General features: G+C 33.2%; 1 protein-coding gene across 3 annotated transcripts in view; it reads right to left on the bottom strand.

Moving 5' to 3' along the window:
- RPS6KA5 (ribosomal protein S6 kinase A5) overlaps positions 1-21,915 on the bottom strand; it is a 190,953-nt gene that overhangs the window by 48,961 nt on the left and 120,077 nt on the right. For all 3 annotated transcript variants that reach the window (XM_027844930.1, XM_027844932.1, XM_027844931.1), the window contains exons 7-12: positions 16,802-16,905; positions 10,051-10,201; positions 6,318-6,479; positions 4,797-4,922; positions 4,292-4,425; positions 3,099-3,192 (exon numbers count right to left, since the gene is read on the bottom strand). In XM_027844930.1, the coding sequence (XP_027700731.1) occupies positions 3,099-3,192; positions 4,292-4,425; positions 4,797-4,922; positions 6,318-6,479; positions 10,051-10,201; positions 16,802-16,905 (771 nt within the window). The remainder of the gene's footprint in view (positions 1-3,098; positions 3,193-4,291; positions 4,426-4,796; positions 4,923-6,317; positions 6,480-10,050; positions 10,202-16,801; positions 16,906-21,915) is intronic.

Below are 21,915 nucleotides of genomic sequence, written 5' to 3'. Positions count from 1 at the left end.
CATTATGATGGAAATTTACAAGTGACACTCTATGTCTTTACACTTACCTTTGATCTCAAATTCATGAAAGTTCAGATACTGTGCCATGATTAATTACACTGTTTCTTTCATAAATTAGATAAGCTTTGCATGTGTTTTATTACCAAATATTAACATAGGAGCTATTGAAAAAGTACATTTTAAAATTAAATCTTAAAGAATTCTCAAATTTAGAAAAAGGGTAAAATATTCAAATTATAAGGCCCAAGCATAACTGCATTGTTATCTTCTTTAATAATTCAAGAATCTATGTCCTTTGCTATCACAAATAATAACCCTATCACAACTTGGAAGTTAGTTTTCAACAACTGCTATGGCAAAAAATTTGGTCAATTTTGGTCGACCTGATGATAAGCATCTCCAAATTTAACTAGGCTAGCTCTAAAATGATGAAGGGAAGATCTGTTGGTAAGCCATCCTCCAAACTTTCCAGACTTTCCACTAGCACTGACACTGAGACCCCCAAGGACACCTCCATTTCATGATGACATATAAGAATAGGACTTGAGTGGAAATTCACTGTCATCTAATATCATCTGAATATAGCATGTTTCTTTTCTACTTGGTAAAAAAAAATACAATGCAAAGTCTGTTAAATTAAGTGCATCATTCCAGTATGTAATGAACAAGATATAAAAGTGAACTGTTACCTCTCTATGAGACCAACTCTTAGGCTATCAAAGACCAAGCTAATTTGACATAATTTTTCATGGATGAAGAAGGTCAAGGTTAAACATTTAATATACATTTGAGTCAGTTGGCTTCATAAAGAGAATACTATTCCACATTCACAGTCTGAAGCCATACCTCTCATCCAGCTGCTGTTATTAGTTACAAAGAATGGATGGTATGAGAGTATGGCTCAGGAAAATCCAGCAACACTACTGGAAAATCAATCAACCAACAAGGATTTATTAAGTGCCTATATACTGTAGTAGGTACTGGGGACATAAATACAAATATGACATAATCCCTGTGTTCAAGGAATTAAGAAAATAATTTTAAAAATAAGTTATTCTGATGAAAAGTTAACAGAGTTTTCACATAGGAAGAATACCACATTTATATAAGAAAATATGGGATTGTATCATATGAGAAGCAATTTGTTCTGATGGCTCCTCTGCATAAAAAGTAAGAAATAGCATAAAACTAATACAAACACACATAATAACTTTTGACTATATAAATATAAACTAGGCATTAGGAATCTGGTACCTGAGATCTGCTGTCAACCTGCCAGTCAGGGGCCAATCCCCTCTGATGCCACCTGCTTGGAGATTAATCTGAGATTTTTTTTTAATGCATAGTAGCTTCAGAACTCTAGCTGGCAAGTCTTACCTCTGACTTTTAGGTTGGAAATAGGTTTCAGATGCCCCTTGATATCTTGGGTGGTGATATGGGGACAGGAGGATACAGTGCCCCTCATAATTCAGCACATTAACAACACCTGAAAGTGGGAATAAGCAGGAGGGAGGGAGGAAGGAAGGAAAGGAGAAGCCAGTAATAGGAACTGGTACAGGAGGAAAGTCTGAAAAATGTTGCCGCTGCCACTGGTCACATCTTTTCCTCTGGCTCCTACAACTTCAGCTTTGTTCTCACAGCATGGACACTGATCCTGGGTGCGTGGTTTCAAAGCCATAAGTTCTTCTCCAATCCCAAGTGCCTTCAGTTAAGCTGATTCTCTGACCCTTGATGAGAACAAAAGGCTGAGGGACACTGCATCCAAATGCTTAGGTGGCTGCAGACACAATGATCTGGGGTCCCTCAAACATTATTTTCTCTATCAGCTTAGCTATATTTAATGCAACTTCTCTTCTCACTGCCAGCTTGCTCACACTAATCTGTCTCTTGACCCCACTATAATTCCACTAGCCTGGTCAGATATTTCAGTGAATGAGGGTAGCACACTAGAGCTGTCCTAGGTCAATAATGTCATGGTTCCTAGTAGAAAGACAAGAAAGCTGAGATAAAAGGAAAAATAGAGGCTGGCACTTGGCTTCTGATTTAAGCTGGTCTTATTATCTGGAACAGGGTAAATAACATTAAATTTACACTTTCGGGTGTCTCCTTTACTTTCTGCCTAAAGAGGCTAGGATGCGAGGCTTTAAGAGCCCCTCTAGGAAAGAAGGGATTGCTGAGTAACTATCTATCCAGTACTGGGGAAGGTAGGCGTCCTAGGAATTAGGTTACAGCTATGGCAGTTGAATCATCAAAAAAAAAAAAAAATGTAGCTAGTAGCAGTGATAGCATTGTCCAGATCCCACTAACATTTAACCCGTGTACCACAATCAGCCCTTCCTTCCTTTAATTGAGTGCAATTTGATTCATTTCAATAAACATTTATCAAGGATTACTACTGTATGAGCTATGCACTATACTAGGTAACAGGAAAACAAAGATGAAACATTTATTAAATGTCTTCTTCCATTTTATGTGCAATTGCATATAACCACATACCTAGTTTGGACAGGTATATGAATCTGATATAAAGATTTTGGGGAGGGGAGTAGGTGCTGTTCCAATGGCATGTGAAATTTCTTTCCTATCATGACCTGTAGTGTCACTCAAAATGGCATTAAAGCCACAAAAAGACTGTCAAATGAGCTATATGTTTTCATTTTTGCCAACAGTACTCTTCCAAATTAAAAATAAGTCACCATCAGGATTTACTATTTGAATGTATAATTAATTACTGTTAGTGTTTAAAGTAATCAACTTTTTGTTAAAGTTAATTCCTTAGAACTAAAGGAACCAACCAACCAAAAAAAAGGGAATATGGACCAAATACAAAATAAATGCTTATAGGATAATTAGTTACATGATCAAAGAAATGACTTCTTAACATTCTGAGAGTTAAAAGGAGGGTACTGGAAAAATAAAGGACCCCCTATATTAATTGATTTTGAAGAGTCTCTAACAATACATAAGAGAAAAGATTAATATGTGGTCTAATTTTAGTATATGTTTTTATTATGATAAATGGTATGTTTATATCAAACCATCCTGTCAGTTAATGGTAGGCAAAGAAACGATAATGCTTATGTTTAGCAGTGAAATACCTGATCATGATAAACTTCATACAACTTCACTATATTGGGGTGTCCTTCACAGAGTTTCAAAGCTGTTATTTCTTTCTGAGTGTTGGCTTCCATTCTGTAAAATGAAGCAGCCATATTGTACCAATCTATTCAAGCATATTTCCAATCCAATACTACCCTAAATCTAATTCTGTTTTTATTTAATGTGCACCAAAAACTTAAAATCAGTGTTAGGGCAGAACAAAATTTCTGTGAAAGTAATGACTTGTACAGTTCATTTGGACAAGCAGTCCATTTATTTCAGAGAAAATCACTGTCTGAGTCCCTAAAAACCAAGTCAAATGATAATATTCCCTATGTCTCATAATTTGGTAATTGTATTATGTGGTACAATTACAGAAGTCAGAACAATCATTTACTAAAACACATCTCTTTGCTAGTCCTAATAATAACCCTTAGTAACCTAGTATCTTTTTTATTAGAAATGTTTTATTGATGATTTTAAAAATATTGTTATCATGCCTCAATGACTCTCCCCATTGTATTCCCCAAAAGAACTCTTCCTTGTAAAAAGGAAGTACAGTCAGGTAAATCAAATCAAGACATTCTGACAATGCTAGACTAATTTCTAAGGAAAAGTAATTGCATACATTCAATAGCATCTAAAAAAATCCAGACAAATCTGATTATTAGTAACACTTAATAAAACCATCTCAGTTAAATGTCCCTGTCAGAAGCAAAGAACATTTCTATTAAAATGCATTATAAGGATACACGCTGTCTGTGAAAAAAAATTGTTACTATAAAGTACAATATCTAGTGTAAACTATTATTTTGAGACAGCATGTCATAATGAAAAGAACACTAGATAAGGAATTAAAAGAAATGTGTTAAAATTATGACTCTTCCACTTATAAGCTATATGACCTTGGTCAAGTACCTTAACTTCTCTGAGTCTCATTTATAAAATTAGAAAAATAATATGTGTACAAGCTGGTTCTCACAGGGCTATTGTAAGAAATGAAATAATGTATGTTAAACTGTGATGTAAAGTACTAAATCAGTATATGTTATTATGAATCAAAGGACTGAACCTCTGAGTACAATCCTAAAAATGTTTTGAATCATGATTTTTTTAGGAAAAACTTCATTTATAATATTAATTAGATGGTATGGGTATAAAAACACAAAAATATTTTTAAAAACATTTATACCTTTTGCTTATTATTTTGACTGCATATTCTTGGTTGCTTTTCCTATGTAAACATTTTCGACAAATTGAAAAACTTCCTTCTCCCAAAGGTTTGTCTTTAAGATCTAGGTCATAGTGCTGATAAAATGGAGAGTCCTAGAAACAAATCAACAATGTATAACTTAGAGAAATAACATTAATATACAATACTTAAAAGACCATCTTAGAATATTGATTAATATTTGATATTCACTAAAACAAAGTTCTAATATTTTTATTTCTTTCATCCTTGTTAAAATTCATTTAAATTATGTAACCCTATTATACTGTTTTTAAAAGCTGTATCAGCATTTAACAGTTCTTTAGAACAAAAGGTACAAATCAAACATCTTCAGAGCATTTTTTCTCACATTAAGACTTTAATAAATCATAGACCTCTTAAGAAACAAATATTACTATTAAAGTACTCATATCAGAATTCATTCAAGCCACAAATACATTCTTTAGCTTAAAAAAAATCTATCTACCTTCATCATTGCACTCCTGGCGACATTTGTTATTCCTGGACGTTCAATTCCCATGTGAAACTGAAGAGGATCTATGACAGCTGCATTACGTTTAAATAAGATAGAAGGAGCAACAAAAGAATACCCCTGGGGGTGGAGAGAAATAAAAAAAAAATATGATAAAGGTTATAGACCGAAAATATTAAGTTTAGGCTGCTAGGATTCTAGAATTTTTGAAGAAAGGAAAAAAATTAAAAGATGGGTAGCTATTATTTTATTTAAGGTTTAAGACACATTTTTGTTAGAAATCAAAAGGTAGAGAGATGCTTTTTAGAAGAAAAATATGCCACCTTCTGGCATAGTTAAATTAATTTAAAATTAATAAATTTTAAAAAATGCTTTCTTTGTCATCTCAAAAAAATGATTCTTAACTTCAGTTCTTTTTCATTGGTAACAAAAGCACACATTTCAAAGTGGCTAGATTTCAAAGAAACATATAGTTAGGGAATTAAAAAGAAGCTGAGTTGATACTAGAATAAGTGCTATTTTAAATTGGAAAAGTGGGTTTCACCATAAAGTTTACAATTTGTGAACACTTGATCCTATTACTGGATTAATTTAGCCCAATTAAATTTAAGGTCAAAGTTTCATGCAATTTACAAACATAATATAGTATACTAATGCAATGATATATCAACAGGACAATGATGCTTAATCCTGATTAAGATTACTAAATAATATATTTGTTTGTATTTGTATTTGTAATCCATGATTTAAAGAAATAAAGCCTATTAGTCAGAATATAAAATCTCAAAGTATAATAAAAATCATTTTTAAATTGAAAAATCTTTTTTAAATGCTTAACAAGTGGAAAGTAATTAAAAATAACTATCTAACATAAAAAGTGAAACCAACAATTGTAATGATCAACATTTCACTCTATACAGAAGTAAAATAATTAAGCACATTTTCTATAAAAAAGTTTTGAGAAATAAAAGCTATCATATAGAACTACAAATAAATTAATTTTTTGCATATCAAACTCTTTTTCTTCTTTTTTTGGCCTGGACCTGTGATTTCATCAATGTAGGGAGCACCTAGAATACTCGTAGAATACTCTCTGCCAACGTAGATTAGCCCCTCACCAACAATTTACAGAGTTGCCTGGGGACAAAAAGAACTTAAATGGGTTACTGAGAGCCATAACCTCTAAGTGTCAGAGGTAAGACTTCAATCCGGGTCTTCTTGACTCCAGCAGTGGTTCTGCATTTACTACACCATGCTGCCTCTCATATAGCAATAATAAACTCTTAAAATACCTTAAAATAATAACTATAAAATAAACCATAACATCTAGCAAATGTAACTGATAGCTGTAGCCTTTCAATACCCCCTTGCACTAAATTAAGAAACATTTAAAGAACATTTTCTTAAAAGACTGTTAAAAACATGTAAAGACAGGAAAAACTAATAATCAATTTTCTAAACATATGTACACTAAATATATAAAGGTATTTAGAGAGATCTGCTTTTTAAAATTACCTGAAATAGCCTCTCTGAACTCTGAGGCAGAGCCGCAGGAGAATATGTGGGATCCATTTCTGTAAACTCCTCTGCAAAATTACTGACATCTAACTCATCCCGGATTACTGGTTTAAATGGTGCTGGCACTTTTTTGGCAGCTAAATCATCCCAATTTATTTTCTAAAGCAAAAAGTAAAATTAAAATTAAGTAGTAATTAACAAAATAAGATAACAGAGAAAAATGATTTTGAATAGAATCACTAAATTTCAACAAATTGGACTAAAGGTAGTTAAGAGTTTAATTCCGTGACTTTAAAGAAAATGTAAATCACAGCTGTCATTCAGAATGCTACTACTGAAAGGTACCATGTATTTTAGAATACTGTGGTATCCTCCAGGGGGCACTGCAATATACTAGTTTAGAGCCAACAAAAAAGGAAAAAAACTTCTTTCATCCAGAAGTTTCTTGAAAGGTAGCAGGCTAAAGCAAAAATACAAAAATTTAAAATTCTCACCAAAGAGACCAGTTGCTATTCAATTATTCTTTTCTGATATAATTAGAGTTGTGAAAAATCCTCTTCTTGCCCCTAATTTCATTCTTCATTCCCAACAGGCACAGAGCTCTCACCTTCTCTCAAGTCTCAGCCCACATCTCGCCCTGTCTCCCGCCCCTCTCCTCCCCTCCCTCGACTTCTCTCCTTTTCAGAATTGAATTATGTTCACTGATCCTATTCTTTTTCTTTTAGTAGTTTTCTAATCAACTGATGCAGATTGTTTGGGAAGAAAGTGGTATTTGGAGGAGGAAGGATTGCATGATCCTATAGAAGGTTTAAGGAGTTTCTAAATATTAAAAATATGATAATAGATAAAAACCTCATTCAAATTTTTTTCAATTCCTCTTAACTCTATTTTCCATAGCAATATTTACCCTGATAGTAAAACATACTTGGTAGTACTAGATTAAAGTTATAACCTGACATCTTTCCTTCTTATTTATGTCCTTCCTAGTACTTTAACAAATTAGTCTTTTAAAAACTTAAAAAACAAAACAAAACCCAGTCTCAATACATTCCCCTAAATGTTTATTTCAGAATGTCTTTTTAAATGATTCTGGGTATATAGTGTGAGGCAGTGACTAGTTACCAATAGTGACTATGTGACAGAAACTAACAGTATGGAGAGTAATAAAAAAAGCTAATGAACCTATATATTCCTACAGACATTGCTCTATTAAATTTAATCAGCTAATACAAAGTGTTTTCCTTATGCCCTCTTGTGGAAGAAGTGGGAATAAATTTGATCATAGAATTTTCAAATTTGAAGGGACCTTCAAGATATCCTAGTTCAACCCCTTCAATTCCATAAATTATGATCTTAAAATCTAGAGAGGAAAGTGACTTGTGCTGTTTTCATTGACACAGTAATGGTTTCCATTCAAAATGAATCATCCGTTGGAGCCTTGAATAGTTGGAGAGCATCCAGAAGGGCAACCTGGATATCGAAGGGTTCTGAGTTCATGACCAGTTGAAGGATATGGGGACATTTAGTTTGAGGAAGAAAAGATGTACAAGGGACAAGATCAGTGTCTTTAAGTACTTAAGGGCTGTCATCTGCAAGAGTGATCAGAATCTTTCTCTTCAGGCCCAGAGGGAAGAGTTATGAGCATTAGATAGAAATTGAAAGAAAAAAAAGGCTTGAAGTAAGGAAACACTTCTTAATAGTTATTTACACAGAAGTGAAATGAATTGCTTAGGCAGCCTGGGCAGTGCTATGTAAAGATTGAATGGGTTTGGAGTCAAGAAGTTACTATGGTTATTCAATCATGTATGACTCTTCGTGACTCCGTGGACCATAGCAAGCCAATATTGTCCACCGGGTTTTCTTGGCAAGGATATCAAAGTAGTTTGTCATTTGCTTCTCCAATGGACTCAGGCAAACACAGATTAAATAACTTGTCCAGGGTCACAAAGTAGTAAGTGTCTGAGGCTGGATTTGAACTCAGGTCTTCCTGACTCCAGGGCCACAGCTCTATCCACCGAGCCATCGAGCTGCCCCTGCAGTCAAGAAGAATCGAGTTCAAATCCTGTCTCAGACACCCAGCTATTAGGCTAGGCCATGCTGGGCAAGTCACCTAAGTCACTTATCTCACTCTGAGTTTTCTCATTTGTAAAATGAGGGGGTTGGACCTGATGGCCTCTGAGGTCTTTTCTGGCTCTAAATCTGTGAGGGTGTAGTCCGAGATGTGCTGACTGACCTTCTTCACTGGACATCTCCAGAGCCTGGGTATCCAGTTGTTCAGGATGTCAAAGAGGGGATCAACCCTTTTTCAGACATGACTTGGACTAGAAGGCTACTGAGACGCCTTCCAATTCTTAAATTCTATTAATTTTATTGACTGAGGTTAATTTTTAAGCCAAACTGCTGAATTTTATCTTTGAAAAGAGAGATGGTATTGTTAGTTTAAACACTAATCTTTCTAGGTATATGACATTACAGAGCTTGCAGTTGTATCTTGAGAAATTCACTTTATTTTTAAAAGACTCAGAAACTCATCATAGATTGTAGGTTTGTCTTCAAAACTTGGCAGTCCTTAACATAAATTGAAAATTTTGATATCAGCTATCCAAAGTTTATTCTAAGAAACACATTTTTACTTTTGATTTTTTTTAATACTCAAAATCTTCTTGGTTTCAATGATTTTTTTTCATGTCTTCTGGGTAAATGTCATACAAAGATTTTTCTTAGAAAGAAAAGGAACCCAAAAAGTTGATAGTGACTTTGGATTATAAATATTCTCAGGTCATACTTCATTGTTGTTGTTCAGGTGTTTCGGTGGTGTCTGACTCTTCATGACCCCATTTGGGATGTTCTTGGCAAAGATACTGGAGTGATTTGCCATTTTCTTCCCCAGATCATTTTACAGATGAGGAATTTGAGGCAAACAGGGTTAAGTGTCTTGTCCATAATGGGGTCACACAGCTAGCAAGTGTCTGAAGCCAGATTTGAACGCTTGAAGATGAGTCTTCCTGACTTTGGCCCAGAACTCTGTCCAGTGCACCACTTACCTGATTCTTCATTAATATGATGTTACTGCTTTGAAATCAAAATCACAGTAGCCAGGCTAGCAATGCTGCATCTTTAGAGAGATACTAAGTTTGATGGATTTGTCCTGTCAATTTCATAATCCAAAGAGTAAAAAAAAAAAAATTATTCCCCCTTCCCCCAATAACAATCTTCTGGAATTTTTCTGGGCAATACTGACCAAAATAAATAACTAAATTGATGGCTGAAGACAGTTATTAATCTTAAAAAATCATAGGTAAAAACCACTATAAAAAGTAAAAAGCAATCCTATACTACAGATAAATCACCAAGAAATACGTAGATTCTAAATTAGCCAAGAGATCTCTTATAGAAAAAGAAAAACACACACACCCTGGCATATTCAAGGCCTCTTTGTAAAATAAAAAAAAATTTACTTGCATAAAAGTTGATAAAGTGATAGCAATATCTAATAAAATGAAAGTGACATAAAATTAGAATATATAAATAGAAATTAATTTCTGGATTCAACCAATTCAACCAATGTGGTCCAATGGCATCATATTTTCACATGATATGAGGATAGTAGCAGCCTTAAAAGAAAATAACAATAAAAATGACTCAGGGCAAAGATTATGGACAATCATTTTATAGAGCACAGTATTATACACACAGTCGACACAATAAATATTAACTGAATTAATTTCACCTGAAAGAAGGGATGCTCTTTGATTTCATCTGCATCTCGTGGACCGCAACCCAATCTTTTCTTAGGATCTTTCATCAAGAGATGCTGAATTATATCTTTAGCTAAAGCACTCATTTCTTGGGGATATGGAGGTTCACTTTTTAATATTCTCCTGTAGATAAATATTTGCTATTAAAATATAACATCCATAGTAGATGGCTAAATTAAGTATTTCCTTTAGAAAACAGTGTTAAGATACTTTATAATTGAATTAGGCCTTGAAAAATTTTACTTAAAAACATGTTTAAACATGAGGTACTGGGTTCTTAAATGGAAGGCAATCAAGAATGAAAATTAAGGCATCATCCTTCAATAAAAAATTAAATATACTTTGATCTTTCCCTTTCTATTGATTCTATCCCAGCTATCTATGATTATTCCCAAGTTTCTCCATTCATTGAAAACAAAAATACTCATACTTTCCCTTGATGCTGTCATCCCCTCAAGCTACTGTGTTAAATCTCTCCTGTGTTATACTTAATGAGATTTTAGTTTGGAATTAAAGGAAGCCAGGGGAGTCAGCAGGCAGAGATGAGGAGGGAGAGTATTCCAGGCATTGGAGACAGCCAGAGAAAATGTCCAGGAGATGAAGTGTCTTGTTTGTGGAACAGCCAGGTCAGTGTCACTGGGAGGATGGTGCTGCCCTCTACAGAATAGGGAAAGTAGGAGGGGGACAGAATTTAGGAGGAATGATGAGTTCATTTTGGACATATTAAGTTTAAGAAATCTACTGGACATCTACATAGAGATATCTGAAAGGAAGGTAGAGATGTGAGATCAGACCTCAGCAGAGTTTCGGGCAGGATAGGTGGATGTGAAAATCATTAGCATAGAGACAGTAATTAAAAAAAAACCCTTTATTTTTAACATTAATTTTTTAAAATTGGGTTACAAATTCTCTCCTTCTTGTCATCTCTCCCCCACCCACTGAGAAAGCAAGCTGTATGATATCAATTATACATGTGAAGTCATACAAAAAATTTCCACATTAATCATGTTACAAAAATAGGTGAGAAAAATAAAGTGAAAAAAGTATTCTTCAATCTGCATAGAGATAGTAATTAAATCCATGGTAGCTTATGAGATTATCAAGTCAAGTACTATGGAGGGAGAAGAAAAGAAAGCCCAGCACAGAATCCTGAGGGACATCTATGGTTAGAGGGGGTGACCTGGACGAGGATTCAGCAAAGGAGACAGAAGAAGTGGTCAAATATGTAGGATGAGGGCCAGGAAAGAGTGGTGTCCCAAAAACCTAGAGAGAAGAGAACATTAAGGAGGAGAGAGTGATAAATAGTATCCAAGGCAGCACAGAGGTCAAGAAGAATGAGGACTGAGAAAACACCACTGGATTTGGCATAAAAGATCATTAGTTAACTTTGGAGAAAGCAGTTACAGTTGAATGATAATGTTGGAAGTTGGATTGTAAGGGGTTAAGAAGAGAGTGGGAGGAGAAAAAGTCGAGGCATCTACTGTAGACAGACTTTTTGAGGACTCAGCTTTTATAAAGGGCAGAAGAGATATAGGACAACAGTGGAAATGAAAGGATCAAATGAGGATTTTTTTTCATGATGAGAGAAACATGAGCTTGTTTGTAGGCAATGAATTGGTAGTCAAGAAGAGTTTGAAAATAAATGATAGAGTGGGGATGACAGAGGGGAACACTGTTAGAGGAGATGGGATGGAATATCTTGGAGGAGGGAGAGACTGATGTCAAAAATTGTAAAAAGGTTGAGGACTATGACTGAGGAAATGTGAAAGTATTTAGCTGATGAGATTGCTGATAACGTGAAAGAACAGTTTCAGCAGACTGGTGGTGCTGGAAATTCCAAGGGGAAGAGAAGTGTGGAAGTGGAGGCAGCAAAAACAGACAATTTTTTGTAGGATTCTAGAAGAACAAGGACTCCTGTGGAAAACAATGAGATTAAACTGGAGGCCAGACTACAGCAAAAAAGGATATTGTAGGAGTGATATAGAAGGATGGAATAAATTGATAAGATAATGCTTTCTCTGACAATGTCAATCATGCTTTTCGTTTAAGCACATCTTTTTGCTTTTTAGGACATGTGTAACTATTTCAAACCATAATTTCCCATTTCCCTTGAACCTTCATAAACATAATGCTAAACTATTTTAAAATGGGGTTCAGTGGTGACCTGGTTCAAAGTAATGAAATTTTCAAAATCAAAATTTCATTTTGTGATTTGTAACAACATTTTGTCAAATAAATGTATGAAATCAATAAAGCTTTCTCAATATCCGAAGACAAAAATAAAAGAAAAAGGAAATTAGAAATAAACCATCTCAAACAGTCTCTGAAAATAAGATATCAAAAAAGTTCTTTAAAATATTTTATTAGCTGAAAATAATTTACATTTGTTTTTCAAATAATTATGAGCAAGAAAGCATCTTGACAATAATAAGATCAAAGTGAAAAAATAGAAAGGCAGCTGGCCCTGCTCTATTCTTATAGTCACATTTTTAACAGTAAGAATTAGAAATTAGAAAATGTGAATTAGAATGTAAGTTCATTGTGAGTAGGGATTGTTTTGTTATTCGTACTTATATCCCCAAGGCTGAACATGGTGCCTGACACATAGAAGGTGCTTAATAAATACTTGATGACTGACTTATTGATTAAAAGAGCATTACTTTCGCTGGTAGTAAGAAAATGGAAACAAAGGACTACCTAAATAAATTGTGGTACATGAAGAAACAATGGCATCTCTCAACAGACTATACATTATAGGGTAGGTACCAATTTTTATTGGGAGAAGAAGTTTCTTGGCGTTTACCAATGAAATTTCAGGTTAAAACAAAGAATGCTTAATATAAAGAATTCAGAGATGTATGGAAAAACACGAATTAATGAAAAGTGAAATATGCAGAATTCAGAAATAAATGTACAAAATGACTATAATAATGTAAATGGGAATTTAAAACAAACAAAAAGAAACTGAATGCTGTACAATCACAATGACTCAGAAGAAGAGGTACGAAAAATCTATTTCTCTCCCATCATGTTGGATGAAATATGAGTGTAAAACACTGTATATGCCATCAGATTCAGTTGTAGTGTTGGTTAGCTTTGATAAACTCCTTTATTTTTCTTTCTTTGTTTATTCTTTGTTAAATGGGTAGGGCAGGAAGGAGGGATAAATTTGGAAATGAAGTTCATACAAAAAGAAAAAATATTTAAAAGAAAATTAGTGAGCAAGAAAAATAATAATGTTGATTACTTTAAATTCTGCAATTTTATTATATGTATTCATATAACATTTATGTATCTATCTTTAAATAGAAATTCTTGATATAAAGTTATTTTATTTTAGTGATTAAAGATATGTATAAAAATATTTAATATATACATGTATATTGCATGTATAATTTTGTGAGCTTCTAGAAGCTTGATATAGTAGCTAAAGAAATTTGTTCGTGGAGTCACCAAGACCTGCCTTCAAGGCCTACATCTGACAAATACTAACTATGTAAGCATAGGCAAGTCACTAACACTCTTAGTATACATGAAACTCTGTAAGACTACAAGTTAAAGATGAATAGCTTATCTGCAATGAAGGAATTTTCATTATTTTGCATTACCCATCCAGGAGGGGAGGAATACATAATTTTAGTGGTTCATGGTAGAGAATTTATAGGTTTTCAGTATACTTTAGGTTGGTAAAACTTTATAATGAGAGTGATTAGCTTAAGAGGAAAATTCATGTCATCAGCTATGTTTAAAAATTGCAACAAAAATCTAGAACAGATTTTAAAAATTGTATAAAAAGAATTGCTAAATATATTATACAATGGATACCTGATTGAAGCATCAAAATATCTTATTTAATTTCATGATCTTCTCTAGCTTTTAGATTTTGGATAGTCCAATTTAGATAAGAGGGAATTTTGAAATAGAAATTAAGCCTATTATAGTAAAAAAAAAAAAAAACATTTTTGAGACCAGAAATAATTGGCATGCTCATCCCTAATCCCAACTTCTCATTCCCTAATCCCAACTTCTCATTCTCTCATTCTCATTCACCTGAATCCTACTCTTTCTGAGTCCCACTCCAGCCTTTCCCACTCATTCCACTGTGTGTCCTTTGGAACTCCTATTTCATAGTTAACTATTAGCATAGAATTTTAATAGCTTAAAACTGCACTAAAACTTTTGAAATACTATATATATGAGCAAAACTCTGTCCTGTGTAATGTCTTGAGTCATTCTTATGTAAAAGGCGACTTTCAATTTATTTCTCTTTCTTCTAATGTTTATATTATTACATTTTAAAAAATCTATACATTTAATTAGAGGTGGTATGGCATAATAGAAAGTTGGCCTTAGAGTCGGGAAGACCTGCATTCAAGTCCTTCTCTGACATATGCAGTAATTCTGAGCAAATCATTCAACATTTTAGTACCCCAGGCAGCTCTTCCAGACTAGAAATTGCAAAAGAGTTGTCAATTAACATTGTTAAATCAAGCTTCTCAGAATTTTCTTACACAAATGGAATCATAAATTAATTCAAAGATAAAAAAGAGAATCCAAACTCTCAAAATACTTAATATAATGATGGAATTAGTCTGGGTTGTGAGTTCTATCACCAATATTGTTTTATAAGCAATATAAACATGAATATTTTTTATATTAACAATGTATAGCTACTAAATTATAATGAGATTTTTGTATTTCTTTAAAAGATTATTAGTTTTTACAAGTTAGGCCATTATAAAAGTAATAAAGAAGAACATTCAGGTATAAAACTCTTAAAAACTAAAAAAGCGGGGCAGCTAGGTGGCGCAGTGGATAAAGCACCAGCCCTGAAGTCAGGAGGACCTGAGTTCAAATCCGACTTCAGACCAAACACTTGACACTTACTAGCTGTGTGACCCTGAGCAAGTCACTTAATCCCAATTGCCTAAAAAACAAAACAAAACAAAAAAACCCCCCAAAACTAAAAAAGCTTTTGGTATTATTCCAAGGTAATATGGTATAAAAATAATTTAAAAAAACTATTCATGTCACGTTTCCATAACTTATAAATAAGATGTTACGTTTAAATAAATCTTTATCTTGTTTTCTCATATAATTTTTTTTTGAGTGAGGCAAGCAGGGTGAAGTGACTTGCCTAGGGTCACATAGCTAGTAAATACCAAGTATTTGAGGCTGGATTTGAACTCAGGTCCTCCTGAATCCAGGCTGGTGCTCTATCCACTATGCCATCTAGTTGCCCCACTCACATAATTTAATGAACATAAAATAGCGCCACCTTTTTTTAAATGGGAAAACTTTGATTTAAAACAGTAATTTAATCATTTAATGAATTAGTGCTAATTCTGTAATTAAGATTTCAAGACTTGTGATTTCTAGCAGTATACTCATATAAAAATAAGGTCATATCCACACTTAAAAAAGAGAGAAAGGAAATCCTTTACAATGAAATTTCTTTCAAACCTCACTATCTTTGACTAACATATGTAAATTGCTTTGATTTTCAGAGCACAAAGGAAATACAATAAAAGTGGTAAATGCTAAAGAGCAAAGGGTTATATTCTGTTGGCCATTCATAGATAGTGAGACAATAGATATTCATACATCATGGGTTGGGTAGGCAGGCCCACAATGGAGTAAGCATTACCATCTGTACTTGTCTTGAAGGTGTTGGGAACACCAGGCCTATGTCATATGTAGAATTATGATTGATTTTTTAAGTACAACTTCCCTGGACTCATGTAGAGAACTTTCTTCAAGATTATGTCACCTTTAGAAATACTATATCTTTTTTTCCCATTTAAAACAAGAACAATTCTCTGAATATTAAATATATTTGGCCACAAAAATATTTTTGGCATGCCACAAAATTCTCTACAATTCCCTGAGATTTCAAATTTAACTTTGGGACTCTTTGAATGGAGAAATAACATCTTTAATTTTATATATCTACAGCACATAGTTATATTTAAATATTAAACCAAGTTATATCTTTGACCTTAATTACTAATATAATACTTGAATGTATAGAGCATATAAAGAAGGAAAACCGAGCAAAACTGACTGGTAACAATATCTAGTCACAATACTTACATTTGAAAAAAAAGTACTGATTATATTAATAAGACTTTAAGTTAGTGTCAGTTTGTCATTCTGGATTGTACAACTCAAGGTGCAAGATTAGTTTTTAAAACACACTGACATAGGGGCAGCTAGGTGGTACAGTGGATAGAGCTCCAGCCCTGATGTCAGGAAGACCTGAGTTCAAATCCAGCCTCGGATCAAACACTTGACACTTACTAGCTGTGTGACCCTGGGCAAGTCACTTAACCCCGACTGCCTTAAAACAAAACAAAACCACACTGACAATGTTGCAATTTTTAGGTTACTTACCTCCTCTATTGAAGAACCTTAAAAATCTGTTTTAGCACAATTAATAATAAAGCTCTTTAGACAGTGAGAAAGCAACTACACAAATTTTATCTTAGATTTAAACTTTGATTTTTATATTGTTTCTGTTCACTCCTTGTAAATCAATTCTGTCTTTGTAAATCAAAATCACTAACATTCTTTCTATACAATGGTGCCGACTATATGGAAATTCTCCAAATAAGCTTTTCCAACAAACCTGAAATAAGATCATGTCTTAAATTGCTTCCTGTGGCAGCAGATTTCAATAATCAATTTCAATGAAAAACTACACATTTATTTTATTATACTTACCTAGATATTTCAGCTTGGGAATTTTTCTCTCCATCAACAGTAAACGGAGACGCTCCAGTTAATAATTCATACATAAGAACACCTAAACTCCACCAGTCAACTGCCTATAAAACAATAATCATTGCACTTTACAGAATTACTGACAAATAAGATTAAAAAGGACATAATTATTTCTATAATGAGAATTCAATAATTTTAGTAGATATTTTTAACACAAGTTTTGTACTATTTCTATAAGCATATATGTATATATATATATGTATATGTATATGTATACATGGACAAAATATTAAGGAAGGTTAAATTATCAAATGCACAAAAAAATTAGAGGACTACTACCAAGGTAATTTATTTTCCACAAATTAGGCAGTAATAACAATATAATTATATTAATGGCTTCATTTGCTCTCCCTAGTTAATTCTGGGACTCATGCCTTTGAAGAATTTATAGTAATGATCAAGTAATGACACTATAACATAAAAGTTTTCACTTGTCAGCAAGCCCCTAAATTCAAACACAAAGTATTTCCCCAAAATGAAGTCTATTAATTAGATCAATAAAAGTGGTGGGAAAGTCATGTTGAGGAATACTATTAATCATTCCCAGTGTTTTTGAGCTTGGCACATAGTCCATGCTTAATAAATGCTTGTTATTGATTGATCAATTGATTCTGAAACTTCCTAAATCAGTTTTTCTTGTGAAAAAACAAGAAAAACAATTTTCTTGTTTCAAATATACTTCAGAATCTTCAAGGAGGAGAATCATAAATTTAGATTTGAGATCCATGTGACTGGCCTGAATATGGGCTGCACCTTTCCTCTACATCTAGTGTGTACAAACACTAGAATAAGGCTGATAATTAGTGTTATTTTCAGCCTATATACTGTTTTTCTTTCAGAGAGGTATAATATTAGGGGTTTGGCTTATATTTAGGGATGGCCTACATTCAGACTAAAATTGTAAATGGTGTTATATGATTGAGAACATGGAAAAGTATATGTTTCTTTTTAAAATGCTATTTATGATGAAAATTATTCTGACTGAAAAATCAGATTAGTTAAGACTGACACTAGATGACAAAGTTCAAGCCAACATGAGATTTTAAATGGAATTCTGGCCTTTAAAAAAAACAACCCTGCCCTCGAATTTTTCCTGTTGTACCAAAATAAACTAAAATTTCAGTAGACGACTAAAAACTTACAAAATATAAGAACTTTAAAGTATGCAACAATATCACATGCCAAGGAAAAAAATTTTTTATAAGAAATACAATACAAAATCTAGAAATTTTGGTGTTGGAAAGATAACTGTTAAGTAAGTAAAAATACCTTTCATAAAACCATGACAGGTACTCAAGAAATGTTTGTTGAATTGGGAAAAACAAAACAAAACAAAATTATTAAGAGGGAATAAATCATCACTTCACTAATTGGATCCTTAGCTTCCTCATTTTTAAAAAGAAAGGGGTTGGACTAGATAAGCAGAACTACAACAGGTTGGAATACATAATTTTCTTTAGTTAAACTGTTCTTTTAGTCCTTGAGTAGTGATTTTTGAGATTTTTAATAGGTCATAAACTTGTATAGAATCCAAGCTCTCAATTTTTGTAAAAAAGGTAAGGCACAGAAAACAGCCAAATTAACTGAGCAATTTCTAAAATTACGGGCCTTTACTATGTCATGAGGTAAAGAGTACCAGAGTTGGAAAGAAGGAGACTGGGTAAAAGTTCTGACTCAGATACCTAATAAACTACAGCTACTACAGTTGTGTGATCACAGGTAAATACCTGTTTCCTCATCTAATAGGGATATTAATATTTGTAATTTACAGAGTTGTGAATTTTAACTTTAATACTTTGATGGATCAATAATCTCATCAATGTAGATATTCCCTAAGATAATACCAATAGCAGCCTATTTAATACCTTCTCATCCTGTGTGATTCCAGTCTTTATTGTTCTGTAAATTCTCTACTAAGCATGCTGGGGAGGGGTGTGTGTGGTTTTCTTTAGTTCTCTTAACATTGCTTGGATACCAAAGATGCATGTGAGTATTAATTATCCTCCACTCTGGCTCATGGTCTTTCCAATGATACACTTCCAATGATAACCTTTACATCAATGGTGTGAAACTCAAATAGAAATGGGGCCTCTAAAACTACCCAAGGATTTTTATAGGGCTTCATATTGACTTAGAAAACCACATATTAGCATTACTTACATTCTATTATATTTTTGTTTATTTTGTTAAATATTTTCCAATTTGGTTCACTACTCACTCCTGAGTGTTATGGGACACAATGCAGCCCTTGGTCTTGTGCTCAACACCTCTGCTTTATACCACTTTAGATGCACAAATCTTTGTAATGGGCTGCAGCCTGCTCAAGCCCAGCATGAGCCTCTCCATTGCCCTTAGGATAATCATACACAATAGGTGGAAGAATACTGTTGTTAAAAAGATGGACCTTTTGTGAACTGATCCAACCATTCTGGAGAGCAATTTAGAACTATGCCCAAAGGGCTATAAAACTGTGCATACCCTTTGACCCAGCAATACTACTACTAGGTCTGTATCCCAAAGAGATCATAAATGAGAGAAAAGGACCCATATGTACAAAAATATTTATAGCAGCTCTTTTTATGGTAGCCAAGAATTGGAAATTGAGGGGATACCCATCAGCTGGGGAATGGCTGAACCATTTGTGGTTCATGACTTGGGGTATATGAATGTAATGGAATACTATTGTGCTATAAGAAATGATGAGCAAGTGGATTTCAGAAAAACCTGGAAAGACTTACATGAACTGATGCTGAGTGAAGAGAGCAGAACCAGGAGAACATTGTACACAATAACAGTAACACTGTGTGATGATGAACTATGATAGACTTAGTCTTCTCAGCAATACACTGATCCAAGGCAATTCTAAAAGACTCATGATGGAAAATGCTATCTACATCCAGAGAAAGAACTATGGAGTCTGAATGTAGATCAAAAAATACTATTTTCACTTTTTTCTTTCTCGTGGTTTTTCCCTTTTGTTCTGATTCTTCTTTCACAACATGACTAATGTGGAAATATATTTAATATGATTTGTACATGTATAACCTATACCAGATTGCTTGCTGTCTAGGGAGGGTGGAGGGAAGGTAGGGAGAGAGAAAAATTTGGAACTCAAAATTTTATAAAAATGAATGTTGAAAACTATCTTTGCATGTTATTGAAAAAAATACTATTGAGATTAAAAAAAAAAAAAGATAGGCCTTTGATTCATGAATAAGTTTGGGGTCATTAGAAGCACTGCACTTTCCCAAAGGCAATCCATGCCACTCTTCTTGTTTTGTTAGATTCTAGGACCAGTTTGTTGTCTAACTTGTGAAGTGTCCATTTAGCTACCAATCATTATCATAGTTTTGAAAACAGGCATTGTAACTTTTCAAAATTTTTCCCCTATTGGTGGGTCAAACTTGAGTAAAAGCTAATCTCATTTGGGAGACTCTGAAATGCTCCAGGGCTTAATGCAACCACTATCCAATATTATCTGCAAATGGGAGCAAGACTATTTGGAAGACTATATCAACTATGGGGATTTTCTTTTCTATTTGGACTCTGAGGTGGACATCCTCCATGACTGAGCATATACCTCCCTTCTTTATGCTTTCCCAGATATTAACAAAAGAGGTATCAAACAAAGGTTCCTGTGTTGTTAAATCTTCTAAGGTGGCATTTTATACTACTGAATAAAATTCTTCTTTATAGTCAACAAACAATAAGAAGAGTTGGATCTTGTATTCTGTGTAACCTTTAGGAAACTGTGACTATATAAAGACATGATCTATTATAGAAAGTAGTTTAAGAAAGGCTTTCCTTTTATTATTATTTTGTTATATGTAAAATCAATGTATAATATATAGCATATGTTATTATAATTATATTTTACATATGTATATAATTTATAAACAAATATAATTATTACTAATTTTAATTATTACAATACATAGCATCATTATATTAATACATCATTATTGTTTTATTAAAATATCTTTATTAAGGATGCCCTAGAAACAAGTATAAATGACTCTCATAAAAATTTTTGGAAAGATAGAAAAATACGCACAGAGTCCAGAAGTTATAAATATTCTCTTAACTATTTTCTAGCAACAACATGTTTTTTCTCATGCTTTTGGTGACCTCCTTTTTTTAAGATCCTTTATCAACCTCTCAACACTCTCAAATTGTTTTTGATTCCAGCACAGACTTCCTCTGGATACATTTTTGGTTTATTTTCTTTAGTGTCACTTCTTTGTTTTCTTAGGGGATTAGGACTGTTACAATACAAATGTGGTAGCTCCATTATCATTGATGGTGGAAAGATGATCAACAAAAGTTTTTGATTTTTTTCCATTTTTTGTTCTATTCTCATCTTCCTTCCACTTTCATCCTTATATTTCCCTTAGCTAATTTTGATTAGGTGGGCCTCTTCTCAAACATTTTAAAATTTATTCTTACTTTTGGGGTTTTTTTGGAGTTTTATGAGGTGACATTGCTTACAAAATGATGATCATGCACTATTTTCTAATATAAGATATTACAAATGATTTTATGCTGTGAACTCAATTTAAATCCTTGGCTGTCATTTCTCTTCACTAGGCAAGGTGCTCAAGGATTTTTTTTTGACTGAGGTGGTTTCTAGACTCTTTTGGTCTCCTCCTTGTGGCAATTAATTTACATGAGCTGAATTTCCTTAGTCTTCATCAGTGTTTGTTCTTTTAATCATTTTCCAGTTGTCCGCTTCAAAAATTTGTTTAAATAGGTCAGGTTGGAGTTATCTCAATTATTCACCATATCTTTGCATTTTTATTTTTCTTCTAGTTTGATATGGATTTTTATCTTCACTACAACAAATCAATGGTATGACTATATACAGAAAGCTTTTTTGGAAATAACCCACAGTCATTTTAAATAGTTATTTCTTGTCATAATAGAATGAGTTTCACTTCTGTGTTCTTATTTGATGCTCACTATTTCTGAACTTGCCAATTCACTTTTTGGAAAAAAAAATAAGAGTAATCTCTCAGATGACAGGAGGCATCTATTTCTACAAACCTCTGACACAC

This window comes from Vombatus ursinus, unplaced genomic scaffold (assembly GCF_900497805.2).
Source record: "Vombatus ursinus unplaced genomic scaffold, bare-nosed wombat genome assembly UNPS02014945.1, whole genome shotgun sequence".
NCBI classification, from domain to species: domain Eukaryota; kingdom Metazoa; phylum Chordata; class Mammalia; order Diprotodontia; family Vombatidae; genus Vombatus; species Vombatus ursinus.
The sequence above is the reverse complement of the archived record's forward strand: the minus strand, read 5'-3'. Positions and strand labels throughout refer to the sequence as shown.